This window comes from Girardinichthys multiradiatus, chromosome 9, assembly GCF_021462225.1.
Source record: "Girardinichthys multiradiatus isolate DD_20200921_A chromosome 9, DD_fGirMul_XY1, whole genome shotgun sequence".
NCBI classification, from domain to species: Eukaryota; Metazoa; Chordata; class Actinopteri; order Cyprinodontiformes; family Goodeidae; genus Girardinichthys; species Girardinichthys multiradiatus.
In genome coordinates, this window is record NC_061802.1 from 3,039,990 (window position 1) to 3,061,867 (window position 21,878).

The 21,878-nt window shown below is 40.0% G+C and overlaps 1 protein-coding gene across 2 annotated transcripts; it reads right to left on the reverse strand.

The window, feature by feature from the left end:
* Positions 1 to 1,572: 1,572 nt before the first annotated feature.
* On the reverse strand, positions 1,573 to 18,263 carry LOC124873752 (zinc finger protein OZF-like). 2 transcript variants are annotated; one of them, XM_047374682.1, is made up of 3 exons: positions 18,131 to 18,263; positions 6,160 to 6,955; positions 1,573 to 2,526 (listed from the first exon to the last, which is right to left on the reverse strand). In XM_047374682.1, the coding sequence occupies exons 2-3, from the start codon at positions 6,938 to 6,940 to the stop codon at positions 2,354 to 2,356; spliced, it is 954 nt and encodes a 317-aa protein (XP_047230638.1). In that variant the 5' UTR covers positions 6,941 to 6,955; positions 18,131 to 18,263; the 3' UTR covers positions 1,573 to 2,353. The 2 variants fall into 2 exon arrangements, with proteins under 2 accessions (XP_047230638.1, XP_047230637.1); XM_047374681.1 differs by lacking the exon at positions 1,573 to 2,526 and having other exon boundaries at positions 3,951 to 6,955.
* Between the last annotated feature and the right edge of the window lie 3,615 nt (positions 18,264 to 21,878).

A 21,878-nucleotide genomic window follows, 5' to 3' on the forward strand; every position in this document is an offset into this window, starting at 1 on the left:
GAGAAAAATACTGGATTCCAAAGGCTGATGCAGCTCTCAGGAAATTATCAAAATGTGTACAATGTAAGAAGTTGTCAGGTAAACCTGTTGAACAGAGAATGGCAAACTTGCCACAAGACAGACTTGAAACAGACAATCCCATAGCAGTCATAATCACTAAAATTACAACAAATAAAAGCTTGAAATATTTTACTCTATGTGGAATAAATCTCTATAAAATAACCGCTTCCCTTTCTGAAATGACTGGCAAACAATATTGCACTTTTACACAATATTCAGATTTTTTTTTATGTATGTACTCTGGAGAAGGCTGAGGAGCCATCTCTCCAAGAGTAAACAGAACCATATGTTCTAATCCTAGTCATAGATCAAGTCTGCAACAGATGAATCCAGAACAGTTTTTCTCCATGCAGATGGTGTCTCCCAGTCTTCATTGTGTAACAGCATAAGACTTTGGGGTCTGATAGCCCTCAAGGTGGGAATTAATTTTAAAAATGTATTAAAGTTCTTTATCTTTTTCTAAATGACAAACCTAAAAAGTTGAAATCATTCATTATTATTTGTAGCTTTAATTATTAATTCTTGTGTCCCACTTTTAATGTGAACGTTGGGTTTATTTAGTGAACCTGAGTTATTCAGTGAGTGTAAACTTCATGCTTCAAATAACTCAATATAAATTAAATGACCTCATGTTTAACGTGACAGGTGGTCTTCTTCTGATGTTTGGAGGAGCTTTGATGATTTTCTGACATTCTAGATGAGTGATGTCCAACTGCAGTCCTGGAGGACCAGTATCCTGCATGGTTTAGATGTCTCCCTGCTCCAACACGTCCTGTTCCAATGATCTGCTCATTACCAGGCCTCTGCAGGACTTGATGACATCCTGAGGAGGTCCTTCAGCTTTTTGAATCATCTAAAACATGCAGGACACCAGACCAACAGGACTGACGTCTGACTCAGTTGTAGTAGTGATTTGATAAAGTATGAGACCTATCTGTTGATGTACATTAATATCATTTACTGCAGCATTAATCCAAACCAAAACACCCAAACTGTTAATGCATTTTAATAGTTGTCACTTATTAAATACAGAGAAATGTGTCCTTTTATTATTTCACATCATGAATCATTTTACTACAATCTGTAGAAAACCAGATAAAGCAAAACATTTATTATGACAATTTACTTAAATTCTTCTTCAGTCAGAAATCCTCCAATAATCAGCCATTAATGTTTATTGAGTCATTTTTCCTGAACATCCCTCCTGACAGAAACTGCTGAAAAGAACAACAAACTTTAATATTTCCCATTTTCTCATTATTCATATTAATATTAAGCTAAACGTCCCCACAAAACTAAAACTAAGGTTAAGACTGAAAATCCACATAAAGAGTTTTTGTAAATCCCAGCAGAACACAGCAGGGTTCCACATCTGGTTTAGAAAACTTGAACAAAATGTCAAAAACAAAGAAAAAAGAAAATCATTTGACAGCAACAGTTTGAACTTTGCTTCTCTAGACAAACATCCAACTGTTGTGTTCAGATCACAGTTTATTCAGGTTTACCCTGAAAATTTTGCTTTCCTCAGACGTCTCCTAAAGAGACGAAGGTCCTGTTCAGACCTGCATGTTGGGCCGACTAGAAACATTTGTCTGCATGACATTTGGGTCAAAAATTTAGAAGAACAAGTGGTTTAATGAATGAACTGAATTATTGAACTATTTTTGGCAGCTCTTTATAAAGACGTATACAATATCCTTAAATACTTTTTATTATTGATGTTCCCAAAAGGAATAGTTCTACCGACATGGAGAGAGATGCAGGTACAGCTCTGACATATATCATATATATATGTCAGAGCTATATATAATTTATATTTTATAATCTATGAGACTTCAAAAAGATCCAAAAGGCTTCCAGACCAAATTTCTTAAAACCATAGGTGGGGTTTGGGATGTCCAGAAATATTTTTGATTTGCTTGAATCAAGAGTTTAGAACCACACTTGGGAAGGTTTAACTGGGATCATAGAGAACATCTAGTTTATTTTAAGTAGGATCATCATTCTAACTTTCCATGAGTTCAACCTGTATTCTGATTCAAGAGGGGCATCGCTCCACTACTAAGATTACAAAGATTCACCTAAAAGGACCAGAAAGAAAGCTCCATCGGACCCATTTACCGTCTCTTCATTGGCTACCAGTGCATTTCACTGTTGATTTTAAAGGTTAAAAGTTTTAGTCCCACTTATTTCTGATCTGCTTTCACCTTACAAGCCCTCCAGAACCCTCAGGTCTTCTGAGAAAGTTCTTCTGTTGGAACCTAAAGTTAAAAGTAGAACTCATGGTGAGGGCTCATTTCCTGAAGGCAGCTCTGGCCACTTGGTAGCATGGCAGGTGGCTCACAGTAGCCTCTTGGGGGACCTCTGCACTGCTGCTGTTCCTACGCTGTCTTCTCTCAGGGCAGTAGAAAGGAAACAGCTGGTCGACGTCTTTATGGGGAATCTGTGACGCCTTCAGATCCTTTCCTGAAGGAGCTCAGACAAAACAAGTTTAGGCAGTTTGTCTGATTTTCAGCAGTTATACAGTTGCTGGATACGCAGACAGCTAAATGTATTTTATGTTGGATCCAAGGATTCTTCGAACAAGTTTAGTCTTACTCCTCAATGAATTTCAGACCCTCTTGGGCTTTGCATCTCTTTAAGTTGCCAGGCAGCAGGATAGAGGAAGAGTTGCAGCTGGGTGCAGTTTTTTGCTCATGACATCACAGAGATTCCCTCTGTGACTCCTAGGGTGGCCTACCAAAATAGATTAATGCCGTGCACTATGGGATTCTGAGTTTTTTACCTGTTTGTAGTTTGTGTACTTTTCAAGTCCATGTTTAATCCCTGGCTGGGGCACAACGCCTTTATGTTTAAAAAACCAATAAACAGATTATTGCTTTTCAGGCAAAAACAACAAAAGAGCAATAAGACTTCATTGGTTTTAATTCAACAGATGTTAATCGAAAACGTCTGTTTCAGTTCTACTGGATTTCAGTGCCGAGCCAACAGACTTGATAACATCCAGATCGACAGATTAGAAAATGGGTGGAATTGACTGTTACTGTGCTAAACTGATTAAGATCTTATGTGTCAGACCGGGACTACTTTGTGTCATTTGATAAAAATAAATCGGAGTAGAAATCACATATGGGGTTCCTCAGGGCTCCATTTCTGAACAACTTTTATTCAAAATCTACATTATCCCACTAGCTCAGTTTATAAACTGATGCTAAAGAAATACAGCTTTATATTTCTGGATCCACTTGACCATAGTTCACTAAAGTTACCGAGTCAGAGTGCCTGAAACATCCATGAATGAATGGTCAGACCATCCTTCAACCTAATGCAAAACACACAGAAGCCATTGCTTAGCATATTACAAATTTTATACTAACTTAGTTTTGTGATGATGTAAAAGTATTCACTCCATCCTGTGCAGCAGATGGCCCAATTCAGAGTTTTAACCTGATAAAAACATTCACTGTGTCTTTAACAGTGGATGGGCTAGTTCTTGGTTGGATCTTTTTGTATCTCAGAGAGGCGCCAAGGAGTCGTTCTCTGGCAAACAAGATTGTTAAAAGAACTGTGCTCTCTGTCGGGGAGAGCAGATGCAGAATACTTTCTGGACACATCTTGTTCTGTAAACTGTTCACATTCTGGCAATAATCATCAAATGAAAGCGGATTGTCCACAGACCCCCAATCTCAGTCTTGTTAATGTAGACATCCCCCCCCCCATCAACAGGGCAAAAAATATGAGGTTGGTAATCGGCACTCAAACCAAAGATCTGAAAGCATGCCAAAAAAACCTAGATGTCACCAAGGACCCAGACCTGAAAGTTAAACACACGATCTATTAATAAGCATCACCTTAAAATGTTGCCAGAGTAACGGGCTTAAATTCAGACATGGCAGAAAAATACCTATGTATGCTTTTATTTTCAGTAGGTTAGACAGTTGCAGTGGTAACTACACAATGTTCCAAAGGACCAGAACTAAAAACAGGGAGGTAGCATTTAATTTTTACACTCCTAAGCTCTGGAAGCAACTCCCTAAAGATCTGAGATGAACAGAAACTCCATTAAATCAGGTCTGTTATGGATCACTGCAGCTTTCTCAGCTTTTAATTTCAAAATGTCCAATGTAATACTACCTGTTTTTGATGTGTATGTTGTGTTTCAAATGTTTTGATCTGTTTCTTTGATTTCCAGTAAAGAACTTTGAATTAGAGGACGAACGTTGCTATACTAATAACCTCAGACTCAGATTGTTATACAAAATAGTAGTAAATGAGACTTATGTGAATCATGTTTTTCATGCTGCCATCTTGACAGGTCTACTTCATTTGTCAGTAGACCTGCTTTTTCTTACTGGACAGAGTCCATATTGTGACGTCAGTGTGTCATTATCATATATAGCTATTGATATTATAATTATCTATGCCAGGTGTGTCATGCCAAAAGCTTAGACTAAATTTGCCAGGACATGTAAATGCCAGGTCTGAACAAGATGAGAGCAGCAGAAGGTCCGAGAATGAGAGCACAGATCTCGAGGATTAACTAGATGAATTATTAAAAACTTCCATTCATGAAATCATAGTTTTCCCTAAACCAAAGGCCTCTAACATCAATAAGAGAACCTATTACTGTCTGCTGTGCCTAAAGAAGGCACAGCACAGACTGTACTTCCTGAGGATTCTCAGGAAGAACAACCTGAGAACTAAGCTGCTGGTGTCCTTCTATCGCTGCTCTGTGGAGTCGGTGTTGTGTCATGGCATCTCATTGTGGTTCTCCAGCTGCACTGTGGCAGAGAGGAAGCAGCTCCAGAGGGTCATAAACACTGCCCAGATACTGATTGGCTGCCCGCTTCCATCTTTGGAGGAGATCTACAGGACCTGCTGCCTCCGCAGAGCCGGCAGCATCATCAGGGACTCCTCACAGCCCGGCCACCGCCTCTTTGAACTTTTACCCTCAGGGAGGTGTTTCAGGGCAAGAAAGTCAAAAACAAACAGACTGAAAAACAGTTTCTACCCAAGAGCTGTTGTTGCCCTGAACACTGCAAATTCATGTAAATCCTGATTTATTCATTTATTTATTTGATTGTTTTCACCAACTTCGAGAGTTGCTATTTTTGAATTTCGTTGTGCATTTTTTACACAATGACAATAAAAAGGATTCTGATTTATTTGTAACTGAATTCATAGCGACAACATTCGTAACAATGAAAATCTCTTACTTGTGTGGAGTTCTAATGAGGTATTTTAAACTGCTGCTTTTAATCAAACTTTTAGCACAAATTACAGAGGAGAAATTACAGCTACAGACACCTTTACCAGAAGTACGACATGGGAAAGGTTTCTATTTTGTGTGAGTTCTAACATGTTTAGTCAAACTAATTTTATAAATAAAAACTTTTCCACAAGTTATACATGAGAAAGGCTTCTTATCCGTGTGTCTTCTTATGTGGCTATTCAAATGACTTCTTCGGCTGAAAGCTGTTCCACAGGTAATGCAATAAAATGGTTTTTCCTTTGTGTGTATCCTCATGTGGTAAGTCAACTGATTGTTACGCCTGAAAGACTTTCCACAGGTAACACAAAGGAAAGGCTTCTCTCCTGTATGAATTTTCATGTGGCTATTTAAATTACTGTTTTGATTGAAACCTTTACCACAGGTTATACATGAGAAAGGCTTCTCTCCTGTATGAGATCTCAGGTGAGTAGATAAGTTACTTCTTCGACTAAAGCTCTTTCCACAGGTTACACATGAGAAAGGCTTCTCTCCTGTATGAGATCTCAGGTGAGTGGATAAGCTACTTCTTCGACTAAAGCTCTTTCCACAGGTTACACATGAGAATGGCTTCTCTCCTTTATGAGCTCTCAGGTGAGTAGATAAGTTACTTTTTTGACTGAATGTTTTCCCACAGGTTATACATGAGAAAGGCTTCTCTCCTGTGTGAGCTCGCAGGTGAATCGATAGGTAGCTTTGTTGACTAAAACTCTTCCCACAGGTTACACATGAGAAAGGCTTTTCACCTGTGTGAGTTCTCATGTGAGCTGTTAAATCACTACCGAAACAGAACCTCTTCCTACACACTTCACACTGTTTACATTTTTTACCTTTGTGAATTTTCTTGTCCTTCCCTTTCTCTACATTGTGACTTTGACCTCTGATTTTCTGAGCTCTCTTCTGTTGCCGTTCATCTCTGCTGGATCCTGAGGTTTCATAGTTCTGCATTTCATGGTGATGCTCTGTTTTAGGGAAGTTCTGAAAGATGATCTGGTTTCCACATAGTTCAGGTTGTTGATGGTTTGTTTCATCATAAAAAGCTGTTAGAATTAAGGGATCTGTCTCCTGCTTCAGAGCATTCTGGTGTTCATTCTGACTGATGCCTCTAGCCTCTATGTTTGACATCTGCTGAGGTCCTGATCCATGCTCCTCTTCTGTCACACGTTTAGGTTCCAATTCTACTGGTTCCTCTTTGATTATAAGTGATCCAGAATGTGTTCCCATTAATGTATCAGTCTCCTGCTTGAGTGCATCCTGGTTTTCATCCAGACTGATGCCTTCATCCTCAATCTTTACCATCTGCTGAGATTCTGAATGACAATCATCTTCTTTTATTTGTTTCAGTTCTAGTTCCTCTGGTTCTTCTTTTATTTCAAGAGATCCAGAAACTGTTCCCATTAGGTTATCTTGCTTCAGCACCATATGATCTTCTCTCTTCACAATCTGCAGAGGTTCTGATCCAAACTCTTCTTCTTGTACTTGTTTAAGTTCTGGTTCCTCTGCTCTCCCATTGGGTTTTAGATATGCGGTTTCCCTCTGGTCCAGAACAGAAATCTCTTTTAGGTTGAGGATAAAATGATGAGCAGGAACATCTTGCTTAATAATAGACATGATGATGTGGCAAATCTGAAAAAAGAAAGACAAACAGAAGATGTAATATTAAAATTTTAGCTTAATACCTACAAGAGTAGCTTCTCTGTTTATCGTCCATTGATCAGTTGCTGAACCAGGAGCCTCACAGCTGAAGGACATCAACATATTGAGGATACAAACGAGGGCTGCAGCTCAATGTTCAAGCTATTTTCTGCCAATATTACGGCAGACCAAGGTTTCTCCAGCCACTGTCTTTAGAGGCGTGAATGCAGCATTTAGACTATTATTGGCACACAACCTGAAACAGATGAACAAGGACACTTGAAGACATGATAGAGTTTAATTAGAAGCCACATTACCACTCACAAGATTGTTGGAGCTCACCACTGTGTTTTTTGTCCACTACCACAACACTTTACAAACCAGACCAAAGGTGAAAACCTCATGCTTCAAACTGAGAATTATATCATTTCAAACTGATGAGGCAAGACATGTGGTCACATTAAATCAATAAAGTCGTCTCATCCACCATTAATCCACCACTTAACAGCTGTAGTCTGTTACATTTCTAGCTACCTTTTTTTTATATACTTACACAGCTTTTGCTGGCTTGTATAATTAAAATAGTCAAGCCCCAGGATTTGTTTTACCCAGGTAAAAGGAATCCCAGGGAATTCTGTATGTTCTTTTTCCATTGCTTAGAGGCCATGGACCATTTATTTAAAATCAGCCTAATGACATATGGGGATGTTGTGAAAAAATCTATGATTCACCTTCAGTCCAGCAGATGGCATTACTCCATTAAAAAGACTATCTGCTCATAAATGATTGAACAGTTTTACAGCTGATTAATTACTTCCATTATTCCTTAAGTTGCTCTGGATCCATAAGGAAGAAAAGTTTAAATCATTATTTTATATTTATTTTTTACCAACCTGCATTAGACCAGAGTTGTTGCTTTACAACTACATGATTCGTTTAGAAAAAACACTGATTAACACACTTATTTGTCTTTTATCATCATCAGGCAAACTGATTTCAGATATCTACAGAATATGTTTTTTTTTTTTTTATGTTATCTATGAGAATAGAAAAACATTTAATCAGTCTAGAAGTACAGGCAATTGATACCTTGACTGCCTAATTATGAGCAAATATATATATAAAAAAGTAGAAGATCCGTAGACAGTAGAGTAGAGGATGGCAGGACATGAGGGTGAACAATATCAGGGATCTTCTGGGAAAACTTCATCCAGACCTGGAACAGTGGTCTCTCCTCCTGCTGAGCTGTCTGTATAAAACTACAAGAAATTAAAAATATTAAATAGTCCCATCCCACTAAGTTGTGGATAAATGTGTATTTTTTATGTAGATAGAAAGTTTTATGTGGAAGGCGTGGAAAGGAGTATTCGTCACTTCCTGTTCTCACTGTTGCACTTGGTGAATTGTTTGGTGTGTGAAGCTCTCTCGTTTGATCTGATTTCTCTCTACTATAATATCTCTTACTTGTTCTGATACATAAGCACGTTAAAACACATACTTTCTGTAGCTGCATTTAACGATTGGGGACTCTCCGTGTTTTACACGGTTTTTTCTAGTAGTGGTAAGGGTCGCTAGCTTTGCGTTAGCTCCACCATGACTACCCGTTCTGCTGTTTCTCTCTCTGAGTCTCCTCCTCTCTCCTGCTCTCTGTGTCAGATGTTCAGTTACTCCTCTGCCTCCTTTAGTGATAATGGTACATGTAACGAATGTAGCATTTTTGTAGCTTTGGAGGCGAGGGTGTCGGAATTGGAGGCCCGGCTCCGCGCTGTTGAAAAACCAGCAGATAGCCGAGGCCCCTTAGCCAGCGTGGAGCCACCGAGGGTAGCTCCCCGTAGCAGTCCTCCAGCAGAGCCCGCTCAGCTGGGGCTTCAGGCCGGCTGGGTGACGGTACGTAGAAAGCATAGTTCTAGATCCCAGCCCACAGGTCACCACCAACCCGTCTGCGTTTCTAACAGATTTTCCCCGCTCAGCAACACACCCGCTGAGAAGCCAACTCTGGTAATTGGCAGCTCCATAGTCAGAAACGTGGCACTAGAGACACCAGAGACCATAGTCAAATGTCTGCCAGGGGCCAGAACGGGTGACATCTGTAATGGAAAATTCTTTTAAAGTGCTCTGATATTCCCTTCACCTCTCTCATTTGATTCTGTGTTTTATCACCCACAGGTGACCTTCCATCTACCTCTCACCTCTGACCTCTGTGTTTTGTTAGTGTTCTGTTTTTTAGAGCAGATGGACTCTAAATTCCAATGCTGGAGAGTTTAATGGTTAAGACCCATCATTTAGGATGATGTCAGGAAGGGCAGTTAGGTCTGTTCCTAGATAACCTTGTCACCTTTGAACTCAAGAAGGGTTTGGGTCATAAAACACAGACTCTTGGAAGTTGAGATAACACAGTCATGTTCTGGTATAAATACTGTGTGTAAATGTTGATCGGGGCTCTGTTTCACTGACTAACCTCAGTGTCAGGGTCTTCAAACGCTGAATGCCTTTGAATAAAACTTATAAGAAAAAGTCCGGATTTTCTCTTGTTGTGAGTCAACTTCTACCCACTTTGATAAGAAAATTCCACAACACATCAAATCCTACCTGAAACTGCTGGCTAAGGATCAGCGTAAATACAGTAAGATGTGTAAGTTTGCCAAAACAATGTCGGACTCTGTCATTTTCTCTGGTCCCCTTCCCGATCTGACCAGTGACGACATGTTTAGCCGCATGCTGTCATTCAACCGCTGGCTGTCTAGGTGGTGTCCAGAAAACGATGTGGGCTACATTGATAACTGGCGAACATTTTGGGGAAAACCTGGTCTGATCCGGAGAGACGGCATCCATCCCACTTTGGATGGAGCAGCTCTTCTTTCTAGGAAACTGACCGAATTTATTAGTTTTCCAAAACTCTGACAACCCAGGGTTCAGACCAGGAAGCAGGGTCGTAGTTTAATACTCCTCTCTGCAGCTTCTGTACTGCTACCCACCCATTACCCTATTAAGACGGTGTCTCGCCCACGGCCAAAATTGAATAGATTAAAAAATAATGTAAAAGGAGGAAATCTCATAAAAATAAACACAACTCAGACCGAAAAGAAAAATAAAACAATAAAATGTGGCTTACTGAACATAAGATCTCTCTCTTCAAAGACATTGCTAGTTAGTGACCTGATTTGTGACAATCAGATTGATTTATTTTGCCTCACAGAAACCTGGCTGCAGCAAGAGGATTATGTTACTATAAATGAGTCAACTCCTACTAATTATTTAAATTTTCACATTCCTCGAATTACTGGGCGAGGAGGAGGAGTAGCAACCATCTTTCAGTTTGATTTATTGATTAGTCCCAGACCAATCAATAGCTACAACTCTTTTGAATATTTAATCCTTAGTTTTCCTCATCCAAATTGCAAAGCACTAAAACCACTTCTGTTTGTTGTTTTGTACCATCCACCAGGCCCTTACTCTCAATTTTTAGATCAGTTTTCAGACCTTTTATCTGATGTAGGGTTAAATACAGATAAGGTTATTTTAGTGGGGGATTTTAACATTCATGTAGACACTTACTTAAAGTGATAGCCTGTTACTGTTATGCTGATGATACTCAGCTTTACTTATCCATAAATCCTGCTGAGCCCAACCAGTTAGATAGACTCCAAGCATGTCTTGAAGACGTAAAAACTTGGATGACTTTTAATTTTTTGCTTCTAAATTCAGACGAGACAGAAGTTTTTGTCTTTGGACAAGAGTCTTTAAAAAAGAAACTGCTTAGTCAATCACTTAACCTGGATGGCATTAAATTGACCTCTGATAATAAAGTAAAAAACCTTGGTGTTATTTTTGACCAGGACATGTCATTTAAATCCCATATTAAACAGGTTTCTAGGATTTCCTTCTTTCATCTCAGGAACATTGCCAAAATTAGAAATATCCTGTCCAGGAGTGACGCTGAAAAACTAGTCCATGCATTTGTTACTTTAAGGCTGGACTATTGTAATTCTTTACTATCAGGATGTCCACAAAATGCAGTTAAAAGCCTTCAGCTGATTCAAAATGCTGCAGCAAGAGTTCTGAAGAAAATTAAAAAGAGAGATCATATTTCTCCTATTTTAGCTTCCCTTCATTGGCTCCCTGTTAAATCCAGAATAGAATTTAAAATTCTCCTCCTCACATATAAAGCCCTTAATGATCTAGCTCCATCATACATCAGAGATCTGATTGGTCCATATGTTCCTAACAGAGCACTTTGTTCTCAGACTGCAGGTTTACTGGTGGTTCCTAGAGTCTCTAGAAGTAGAATGGGAGGCAGATCCTTTAGTTATCAGGCTCCTCTCCTGTGGAACTAGTTCCCAGTTTTAGTCCGTGAGGCAGACACCCTGTCTACCTTTAAGACTAGGCTTAAAACTTTCCTTTTTGATAAAGCTTATAGTTAGAGTGGCTTAGATTATCAAGGAGGGAGCCTTCCTCCCTCCCTGTTGGATGGAGTAAGGGGGAGTCAGGTTAAGCCTAAACCTGTCAGTCGTGGCAGATGGCCGCTCACACTGAGCCTGGTTCTGGTTCTGCTGGAGGTTTCTTCCTGTTAAAAGGGAGTTTTTCCTCTCCACTGTCGCTACATGCATGCTCAGTATGAGGGATTGCTGCAAAGTCAACACCAGTGACTGTCCACTGTCTCTACATGCTCATCCAGGAGGAGTGAATGCTGCAAGTCACTGACTGGATGCAACCTGCTGGGTTTCCTTAGACAGAAAAGCTTTTTATCCAATTTGAATAAATAACTGAATCTGACTGAACTGTTCAATAGTTAGGATTAATTGGAATGTATGAACCTGACTGTTGTGAAGAACCTTGAGACAACATGTGTTGTGAATTGGTGCTATATACAGGGGTTGGACAATGAAAGTGAAACACCTGGTTTTAGACCACAATAATTTATTAGTATGGTGTAGGGCCTCCTTTTGCGGCCAATACAGCATCAATTCATCTTGAGAATGACATATACAAGTCCTGCACAGTGGTCAGAGGGATTTTAAGCCATTCTTCTTGCAGAATAGTGGCCAGGTCACTACGTGATACTGGTGGAAGAAAACGTTTCCTGACTCGCTCCTCCAAAACACCCCAAAGTGGCTCAATAATATTTAGATCTGGTGACTGTGCAGGCCATGGGAGATGTTCAACTTCACTTTCATGTTCATCAAACCAATCTTTCACCAGTCTTGCTGTGTGTATTGGTGCATTGTCATCCTGATACACGGCACCACCTTCAGGATACAATGTTTGAACCATTGGATGCACATGGTCCTCAAGAATGGTTCGGTAGTCCTTGGCAGTGACGCGCCCATCTAGCACAAGTATTGGGCCAAGGGAATGCCATGATATGGCAGCCCAAACCATCACTGATCCACCCCCATGCTTCACTCTGGGCATGCAACAGTCTGATTGGTACGCTTCTTTGGGGCTTCTCCACACCGTAACTCTCCCGGATGTGGGGAAAACAGTAAAGGTGGACTCATCAGAGAACAACACATGTTTCACATTGTCCACAGCCCAAGATTTGCGCTCCTTGCACCATTGAAACCAACGTTTGGCATTGGCATGAGTGACCAAAGGTTTGGCTATAGCAGCCCGGCCGTGTATATTGACCCTGTGGAGCTCCTGACGGACAGTTCTGGTGGAAACAGGAGAGTTGAGGTGCACATTTAATTCTGCCGTGATTTGGGAAGCCGTGGTTTTATGTTTTTTGGATACAATCCAGGTTAGCACCCGAACATCCCTTTCAGACAGCTTCCTCTTGCGTCCACAGTTAATCCTGTTGGATGTGGTTCGTCCTTCTTGGTGGTATGCTGACATTACCCTGGATACCGTGGCTCTTGATACATCACAAAGACTTGCTGTCTTGGTCACAGATGCGCCAGCAAGACGTGCACCAACAATTTATCCTCTTTTGAACTCTGGTATGTCACCCATAATGTTGTGTGCATTTCAATATTTTGAGCAAAACTGTGCTCTTACCCTGCTAATTGAACCTTCACACTCTGCTCTTACTGGTGCAATGTGCAATCAATGAAGACTGGCTACCAGGCTGGTCCAATTTAGCCATGAAACCTCCCACACTAAAATGACAGGTGTTTCAGTTTCATTGTCCAACCCCTGTAAATAAACTGAATTGAATGTGTTCTGATCATCAGCACTGCATTAAAATATTTGTCTTACAGAACTGTGGCAAAATAGTGAATAATATTGCCAAGAATAACATAAAATTTCCAGCAACAAATATTCAGTTTTATTTTCTGGTACTCGCGGTTATTCACCACGACCTACTAAATACTTTATGTTCACTTTCAGCCGCCACAAACAGATAACAGGTAGCAGGAAAACCCAGATTCCCGGGATCAGGCAGCGGTTAGTGGGGAAGTCCCAGTCCACCCACCCGGTTAGCTTAGCTTACCTTAGCAGCCAGATGATGGGGTCATCCATTCTGGTCGCACATTTGAACATGCGCAGCTCAACAGACATCACCCAGGATAATAAAACCCGCGGAAAATAAACTTTCGTTGCCATTTCCAGCGTGTCTCAAAGGACGACGCAACAGAGGCGCATATCTGGAGAGACTAAAGCTCGCAGGCGAACTTTTGCTCCACAAGGCCATTTCTGGTAGAGCTTGAAAGCTGGAAATCTGTCTGATACCAGAAGATCAGCAGATTTATTCACCGATCGGAGACCACGCCGACACCCGGCCCAGGTGAAAAACCCACAGAGATTTTATTTCCAAGGAGATGAGTTTCCTCCTTGTTGATTCAGTCGACTAAACGGTTCTTCATCTTTCCCCCTCCTGGACGGATGAGAAGTTACCGTTTGTTTTTTCTTAATTTGATCACAGACGCGTGATCCCTCCCCTCATTCTTCTTCAGACCTGATCCATCCTCAACCGGTGGAGAGAAGAAATTAACGTTAAACTAATTTTGTTCTTTTCATATTAAACCAGATGGTTGCATTTAGAGGTCTGGACAGGATGAGGCAGTTAAAGTGATTTAGAATCACCAGTAGTTAATCTAAGGTATCAACTTGTTGCTATACTGATTGAAATGTTTTATGCTGAGCTGTGTTTTGATTTGCTGCTGAATCGTGTGTTCATGTTTTGTCCGGCTGATCCCAAATCACCCAGGAGTTAGAAGTTGGACTTTTAAAAGTTTTCATTCAAAGCCACTGCAGTCTGGACCTCACCCGACCACTCTTTGTTCCAGTTTTATTGCTGGAGATTTTCCACTGAGTTCCCGCCTCAGAGTTTTATGACTCTTTGTTTGAGATTTGGGGCATTCAGCTGTACAGCTAAAGGGGCGTGGCTCCACCGTTTATCAGCTAATCGCTGCGATCGAGACATCAACACCAGGAGGACTTCTTTCCATTTAACCCAAATTACACATTTTGTCCATAAAACTGCTGGTTTAATCTTCATAGACACTAAATGCGCAAATATTTTTCTTTTATTATTATTGTTAGGTAGTCATTTTTATCCCCTTTGTGTAGAATGCTGCTTGTTAGTTAGGTGAAGGTTTTTGGACCAGAATAATGGTATATCAGGATTTGGTGAAGCAGTTCAATAAACAGTGACATTATCAGTTATTAATGAATAAATAACTAATTGTAATTAGGGGAATGCACATTTGACAGGTGGATTGAAGGCAAGGATGAGCACAGTTCCCACTGTCAGAACTTCATGAGCACGCCAGCTGTCTTCCCTCTCCGCTGGTATACCCCATACCGCCACACTGCTGGCCAGGATCTCCGTGAAGCTTTCATTAATGAATGATGGTGAAACAATGCCAAGAGAAGCCTGTCTGATATTTAGAAGTTCCTCTCTGCTGAAAGAGACCACCGAATGGTGGCAGCAAGCACCACAAAAACACGCAGAAAATGGGAGAGCAAAGCTCCGAGGCTGCCATCAGCAGCGCCATATTGGTATTTTTAAGTAAAGAAAATTAAATTACCTGGGTAAATTTGTATTGAAACGTGACCTGGGCTTTGCGAAGCCTGGGGCTTTGCACAGGCAGAGGAAAAGGGGTTAATTTTTCAACCCAATCAACAAGATATCTCAAAGGCCGTCTGGTGTATGGAAAGGCTTTCAGACGTCTTAGGAGTAAAAATTAATCTGAATGAATATGTGCCGTTTCCGTCAAGTATTATCATTGATAAAAATGTGAAACTTTGTTCTAAATTTAAATCCAACTGTAGAAATAAATAACAAAATTCAATATATGGTTCACGAGTGATTTGTCATTAAATGGAAGAACGTTACCATCTAAAGCTGAAGGTATATCCAGGCTGTTTATGTGTCATCATCACTGGGAATGCTTTCTATCACACACACAGGAAATTAGATCAGCTGTTATCTAATTTTATCTAAAGGAATAAATAACTTAAGAGATGATGTTTTATGTAACCTCAAAAACAATTGTGGGTTGTAAATACTGACCTCTGAAACATGGACTAGCATTTAAATTGAAATGATTAACTAATTTGATTAAAGTACAAGAAAACAACACCCACAATATTAGCTGTTAGCCTGGACACTGATATACAAACATTTGTTCTCCTAATCATTTCATTTAGAATACCAGGAGTATTCAATTTAAAATACATTTCTATAGTGTAAACGTTGGGTTAATAATGGCGTTTTCTGAACAACGATGGCCAGTTGCTCACTTATAATGAATTCATCTACAGGTTTAAAGGTGGCTGTACAGGTCCTTCTCAAAATATTAGCATATTGTGATAAAGTTCATTATTTTCCATAATGTCATGATGAAAATTTAACATTCATATATTTTAGATTCATTGCACACTAACTGAAATATTTCAGGTCTTTTATTGTCTTAATACAGATGATTTTGGCATACAGCTCATGAAAACCCAAAATTCATATCTCACAAAATTAGCATATTTCATCCGACCAATAAAAGAAAAGTGTTTTTAATACAAAAAACAGTCAATCCTTCAAATAATCATGTACAGTTATGCACTCAATACTTGGTCAGGAATCCTTTGGCAGAAATGACTGCTTCAATGCGGCGTGGCATGGAGGCAATCAGCCTGTGGCACTGCTGAGGTCTTATGGAGGCCCAGGATGCTTTCGATAGCGGCCTTTAGCTCATCCAGAGTGTTGGGTCTTGAGTCTCTCAACGTTCTCTTCACAATATCCCACAGATTCTCTATGGGGTTCAGGTCAGGAGAGTTGGCAGGCCAATTGAGCACAGTGATACCATGGTCAGTAAACCATTTACCAGTGGTTTTGGCACTGTGAGCAGGTGCCAGGTCGTGCTGAAAAATGAAATCTTCATCTCCATAAAGCTTTTCAGCAGATGGAAGCATGAAGTGCTCCAAAATCTCCTGATAGCTAGCTGCATTGACCCTGCCCTTGATAAAACACAGTGGACCAACACCAGCAGCTGACACGGCACCCCAGACCATAACTGACTGTGGGTACTTGACACTGGACTTCTGGCATTTTGGCATTTCCTTCTCCCCAGTCTTCCTCCAGACTCTGGCACCTTGATTTCCGAATGACATGCAGAATTTGCTTTCATCCCAAAAAAGTACTTTGGACCACTGAGCAACAGTCCAGTGCTGCTTCTCTGTAGCCCAGGTCAGGCGCTTCTGCCGCTGTTTCTGGTTCAAAAGTGGCTTGACCTGGGGAATACGGCACCTGTAGCCCATTTCCTGCACACGCCTGTGCACGGTGGCTCTGGATGTTTCTACTCCAGACTCAGTCCACTGCTTCCACAGGTCCCCCAAGGTCTGGAATCAGGCCCTTCTCCACAATCTTCCTCAGGGTCCGGTCACCTCTTCTCGTTGTGCAGCGTTTTCTGCCACACTTTTTCCTTCCCACAGACTTCCCACTGAGGTGCCTTGATACAGCACTCTGGGAACAGCCTATTCGTTCAGAAACGTCTTTCTGTGTCTTACCCTCTTGCTTGAGGGTGTCAATAGTGGCCTTCTGGACAGCAGTCAGGTCGGCAGTCTTATCCATGATTGGGGTTTTGAGTGATGAACCAGGCTGGGAGTTTTAAAGGCCTCAGGAATCTTTTGCAGGTGTTTAGAGTTAACTCGTTGATTCAGATGATTAGGTTCATAGCTCGTTTAGAGACCCTTTTAATGATATGCTAATTTTGTGAGATATGAATTTAGGGTTTTCATGAGCTGTATGCCAAAATCATCTGTATTAAGACAATAAAAGACCTGAAATATTTCAGTTAGTGTGCAATGAATCTAAAATATATGAATGTTAAATTTTCATCATGACATTATGGAAAATAATGAACTTTATCACAATATGCTAATATTTTGAGAAGGACCTTTAGATCCAAAAGAATATAACTATGGTATTTCATGCTGCATATTTTCAAAGACTGCAACCACAATTTATAGCTCAGTTAGTGACAGTATATTCACTGGTGAAACTAATGTATCAAAGAAAATATGTTCAAATGAATGAATCAGGAACCTCCTCCGGTTTGTAACTCAGCCGTCACCTAGATTTTATTGGATTTCTCTACGTGGTGATTTGACCTGGAAAAAAAATTGGTGACTTAGTGATACATATTAATATTAGAAGGGAAGAAAGTATCCTATGAAATTATAATCACATTCACCATGTAAAGAAAACTTTACATAGAGACATAGAGATTCCATTGAGATACTGAATATCCCTGTGATTTTAGCGATTATTAAGCAGTAATTTAGAAACAACAAAGGAAACAAAAGGACTCAAAAACAAATAAATGATGGACAATCTCAGGTTTAAATTAGACTAAGAACAAAAAAAAAACCGCAATAACAGATTGTTTATTTCTTTATATTTCGTTTCTGTATATATTTTTCCATTGCTCTAATTTTGTTAAAAAAGGAAAAACATAAAAACAAAATTCGTACAGCGCATGCGCCATGTCCCTCCGCTTTTCTAATAGTCTGCTGCAGGGAAATGTGGTTCTGTGGCTCCAATAAATAACATCTAGCAGCAGGAGGTCCCTGATAGTGATTTGGGTTTGATCAGGGCTCAGAATCCACCACATAAGAGTCAGCTGGTTCCATTCATCAACATAAAGTTCTAAGGTTCGGTTCAACTGAGCTCAGTTAGCGGACATGATGCCGCTGAGTGACCGTGTGAGCAGCAGAGTTACTCACCGAGCGGGATCCCTGTCTGTCCCTCTGTCTCTGTGTCCTCAGCGGCTCCTGGACGCTGCTGGTTCCGTCTCTGGGAGGAACAAGGAGCCTCTTTATGCGAAGGAAGCAGCCGAGCTCAGCTGCAGCGGTTCGGATTCATAAATCATACTTGAAGGTCCAAGTTTCGGTTTCACCTTGGTGATCAGTACGTTCTGCTTCCTGTTAAAGGTTCTGAACGGGTCCAACCGTATCTCACAGATCCCTCTTCTGCTTCCTGCTCCTCCTCTTCCTGTTGTGTCATATGATTAGCTCCCACCCTGATGGCGCATTACCGCCACCTGCTGTTCCGGAGTGTTACTAAGAAACCAGATTTATAAATAAAATCTAAAATCGCTTTTTAGAAATATGTTGTAAAGTACATTCTCTGAAATAAAACAACTCGTTTTCACTTTAACAGTTCCCTCTGCTGAACATCTGATTTAAACATTCTTTTATTTTGAACTCCTCACACCAAATCCCTTCATGGTTCCCATCATCCTCTCTGACTATTTGTATTCCCACCAATAAAAAGGAGTCTCACTGATTTCTCCTCCTGACACATAATCCTGTCTGCTGTTTCTATCAGATTTGTACTGTTTTGTTTGGTGCACACTTCCCAATCCTCAGCCTTGTTTGTTCTGCTTCCTATGATTTCCTTGTTGCTCTCATTCTTCTATATTGTTCATCACTGAAACCACTTTTTTCTGTATAAATTTTCAAATATTCCCAAATAGCTGTGGGTCCAGTCGTCCCTTTGCCAGTTATTACCTTCTTTTCATGCCCCACGTGTTTCCATCTCCTACCTGTAAAGATGAGATTATTTGGTTCAAGTTGAACATTTTCATATAAACCCTTTGATTCAGGTTAAATATAGAAATTCAAGTCATTTTAATGCTGAAATCTCACGTGTAATTTGATTTATATGTATATTATTTTCTAACATGTATTACAACCTTTTTATCCTGTTTATTTTGGTTTTGTTCCTTGAAATGTGGATTCTGACCCTTGATAAAACCTGCTGCTGAGTATAATTATTATTTTAACTGTTCCATGTCCTTCCAGCATAATATGTAAAGAATATTTATTTTTAATAGTGAGAATAGATCTTCAGCTTCTCATGGGCACCAACATCAGGCTGAAATTTCATCATGTGAACAGAAACATCCACTTTCTTCAGCTTCAATATGAGGACAACACTTCTGGCAGGTCCACCTTCGCATCCCTGGCAGGCCTACCCTTACACCCTGAATCTGTGGGTCAGCCTTTTTGTTTTTGCAATAAAATTGTGGTTCCTAGAGGTTCCTAGAGCATAACTACAGAGATAACTCAGAATAAACTAAGCCACTCTAACTATAAGCTTTATCAAAAAGGAAAGTTTTAAGCATTAAAAGTAGACAGGGTGTCTGCCTCACGGACTAAAACTGGGAGCTGGTTCCACAGGAGAGGAGCCTGATAACTAAAGGATCTGCCTCCCATTCTACTTCTAGAGACTCTAGGAACCACCAGTAAACCTGCAGTCTGAGAATGAAGTGCTCTGTTAGGAACATATGGACCAATCAGATCTCTGATGTATGATGGAGCTAGATCATTAAGGGCTTTATATGTGAGGAGGAGAATTTTAAATTCTATTCTGGATTTAACAGGGAGCCAATGAAGGGAAGCTAAAATAGGAGAAATATGATCTCTCTTTTTAATTTTCATCAGAACTCTTGCTGCAACATTTTGAATCAGCTGAAGGCTTTTAACTGCATTTTGTGGACATCCTGATAGTAAAGAATTACAATAGTCCAGCCTTGAAGTAACAAATGCATGGACTAGTTTTTCAGCGTCACTCCTAGATAGGATATTTCTCATTTTGGCAATGTTCCGGAGATGAAAGAAGGAAATCCTAGAAACCTGTTTAATATGGGATTTAAATGACATGTCCTAGTCAAAGTTAACACCAAGGTTTTTTACTTTATTATCAGAGGTCAATTTAATGCCATCCAGGTTAAGTGATTGACTAAGCAGTTTCTTTTTTAAAGACTCCGTCCAAAGACGACAACTTCTGTCTCGTCTGAATTTAGAAGCAAAAAATTTAAAGTCATCCAAGTTTTTATATCTTCAAGACATGCTTGTAGTCTATCTAACTGGTTGGGTTCATCAGGATTCATGGATAAATAAAGCTGAGTATCATCAGCGTAACAGTGAAAATGTATCCTATGCTGCTTAATAATTTTACCTATTGGAAGCATATATATAGTAAAGAGAATTCAATCCTGTAAGATTCACAATAAAAAGTCTGGGAAGAAACTTGTGCCATCAGAAACTGAATTTGTATTTGTGTAATTTGAAATTAAATGCATTGGGTTGAAAATGAATTTCACTAAACTGAAACCAAATTTTATGGTTTGAAACTGAATTCATTTGCTTTTAAAATGTATTTGGTTGAATTAAAAATTCACTTTCAGGTCTGTAAATTAATTTCAGTTCCGAAATTCAGCTTTTTGTGTCACACATCCAGGTCCGTGAGGATAGCCACAGATTAATCAAACACAGATTCAGCGATTTACGTTTCACATCAGGTGAAACTTCCTTTATGGCATGTTGAGCTGCAGCAGTGCAGCTACATCAGCTTAGCGGATGTCCATCACCAAGTCAAATGAGCATCTATGTAAACAAATGATGGTCAAACAGCAACACTTATGCTACCTATAGCTGTTAGCTAAACCTGCTAGATTAGCATAGTGTGCCGCTGGTGTTACATCGGTCTGCGTTTCCCGCCTTTACCTCTGTTGCCTAGCAACCGTGTTAGCGTGAAGCGCAGAGCTGTGAAGCTGAACAAAAGGAGCCTGAAGGTTAATAACGCTGTCTCTACTGTAAATGACTACACGGTTTTTATTTACCCTTTTACATATTGCTGATGGCAATATGTACACATCGGCGCATTTGTGCAATTAAGCGATATCTTGATGGGATAGGGTGGGACATGGAGGAGACACCGGACCCATCCTTCAAATCTGGGGATAAGAAGGACGCATTTGTTGGAACCTTGGAGATTGGACAGCATTCGTCGCCTCATCCAGGACGTTATCGGCCTACAAATGCGTCCTTCAAAGGATGCAGTCCTGAATTTGGACCCAGCAACAGTGAATGACATCCGTGAATCAGTAAATCTTTGTTTGATTAATCTGTGGCTTCAAGGACCTGGATGTGTGACACAAAAAACAGAATATTGGAACTGAAATTGAATTACAGACCTGAAAGTGAATGTAATCAAACTGAATTTTTAATATAACACAATAATTTTATAAGCAAATAAATTCAGTTTCAGTTTAGTGAAATTCATTTTCCAACCAATGCATTTAATTTCAAATTACACAAATACAGATTCAGTTTCTGATGGCACAAGTTTCTTCCCATAAAAAAGAAACATAGGTGGCAATTAGAGAAGTTTATTTATAAATATTTATTTGGGGCTTGGACCCCGGAGGACGATACAAACACTGAGAATGAAGTGAGCATGAATGAACAACTTATTAATAGAATTAGAGATGTCTTCCCCCCAAAAGGGCCGAGGCCGTGCAGAGGCTGAAATAAATAAACTGTTAGACATAAAGAACATCAGGTGGGATAATTAATGAATTGAGACTAATAGGGAGAAGGACAGGCTTATGAGAAGAAAGGGAAAGACAGAGCTGGACAGGCTTGATGAAGGGATGAGTTAGACAGAAAGAGGGAAGGAGCGTGA

Excerpts from the sequence above, each read along its gene's own strand:
- LOC124873752 (XM_047374681.1), bottom strand. The coding sequence starts at position 6,940 with ATGTCTATTATTAAGCAAGATGTTCCTGCTCATCATTTTATCCTCAAC.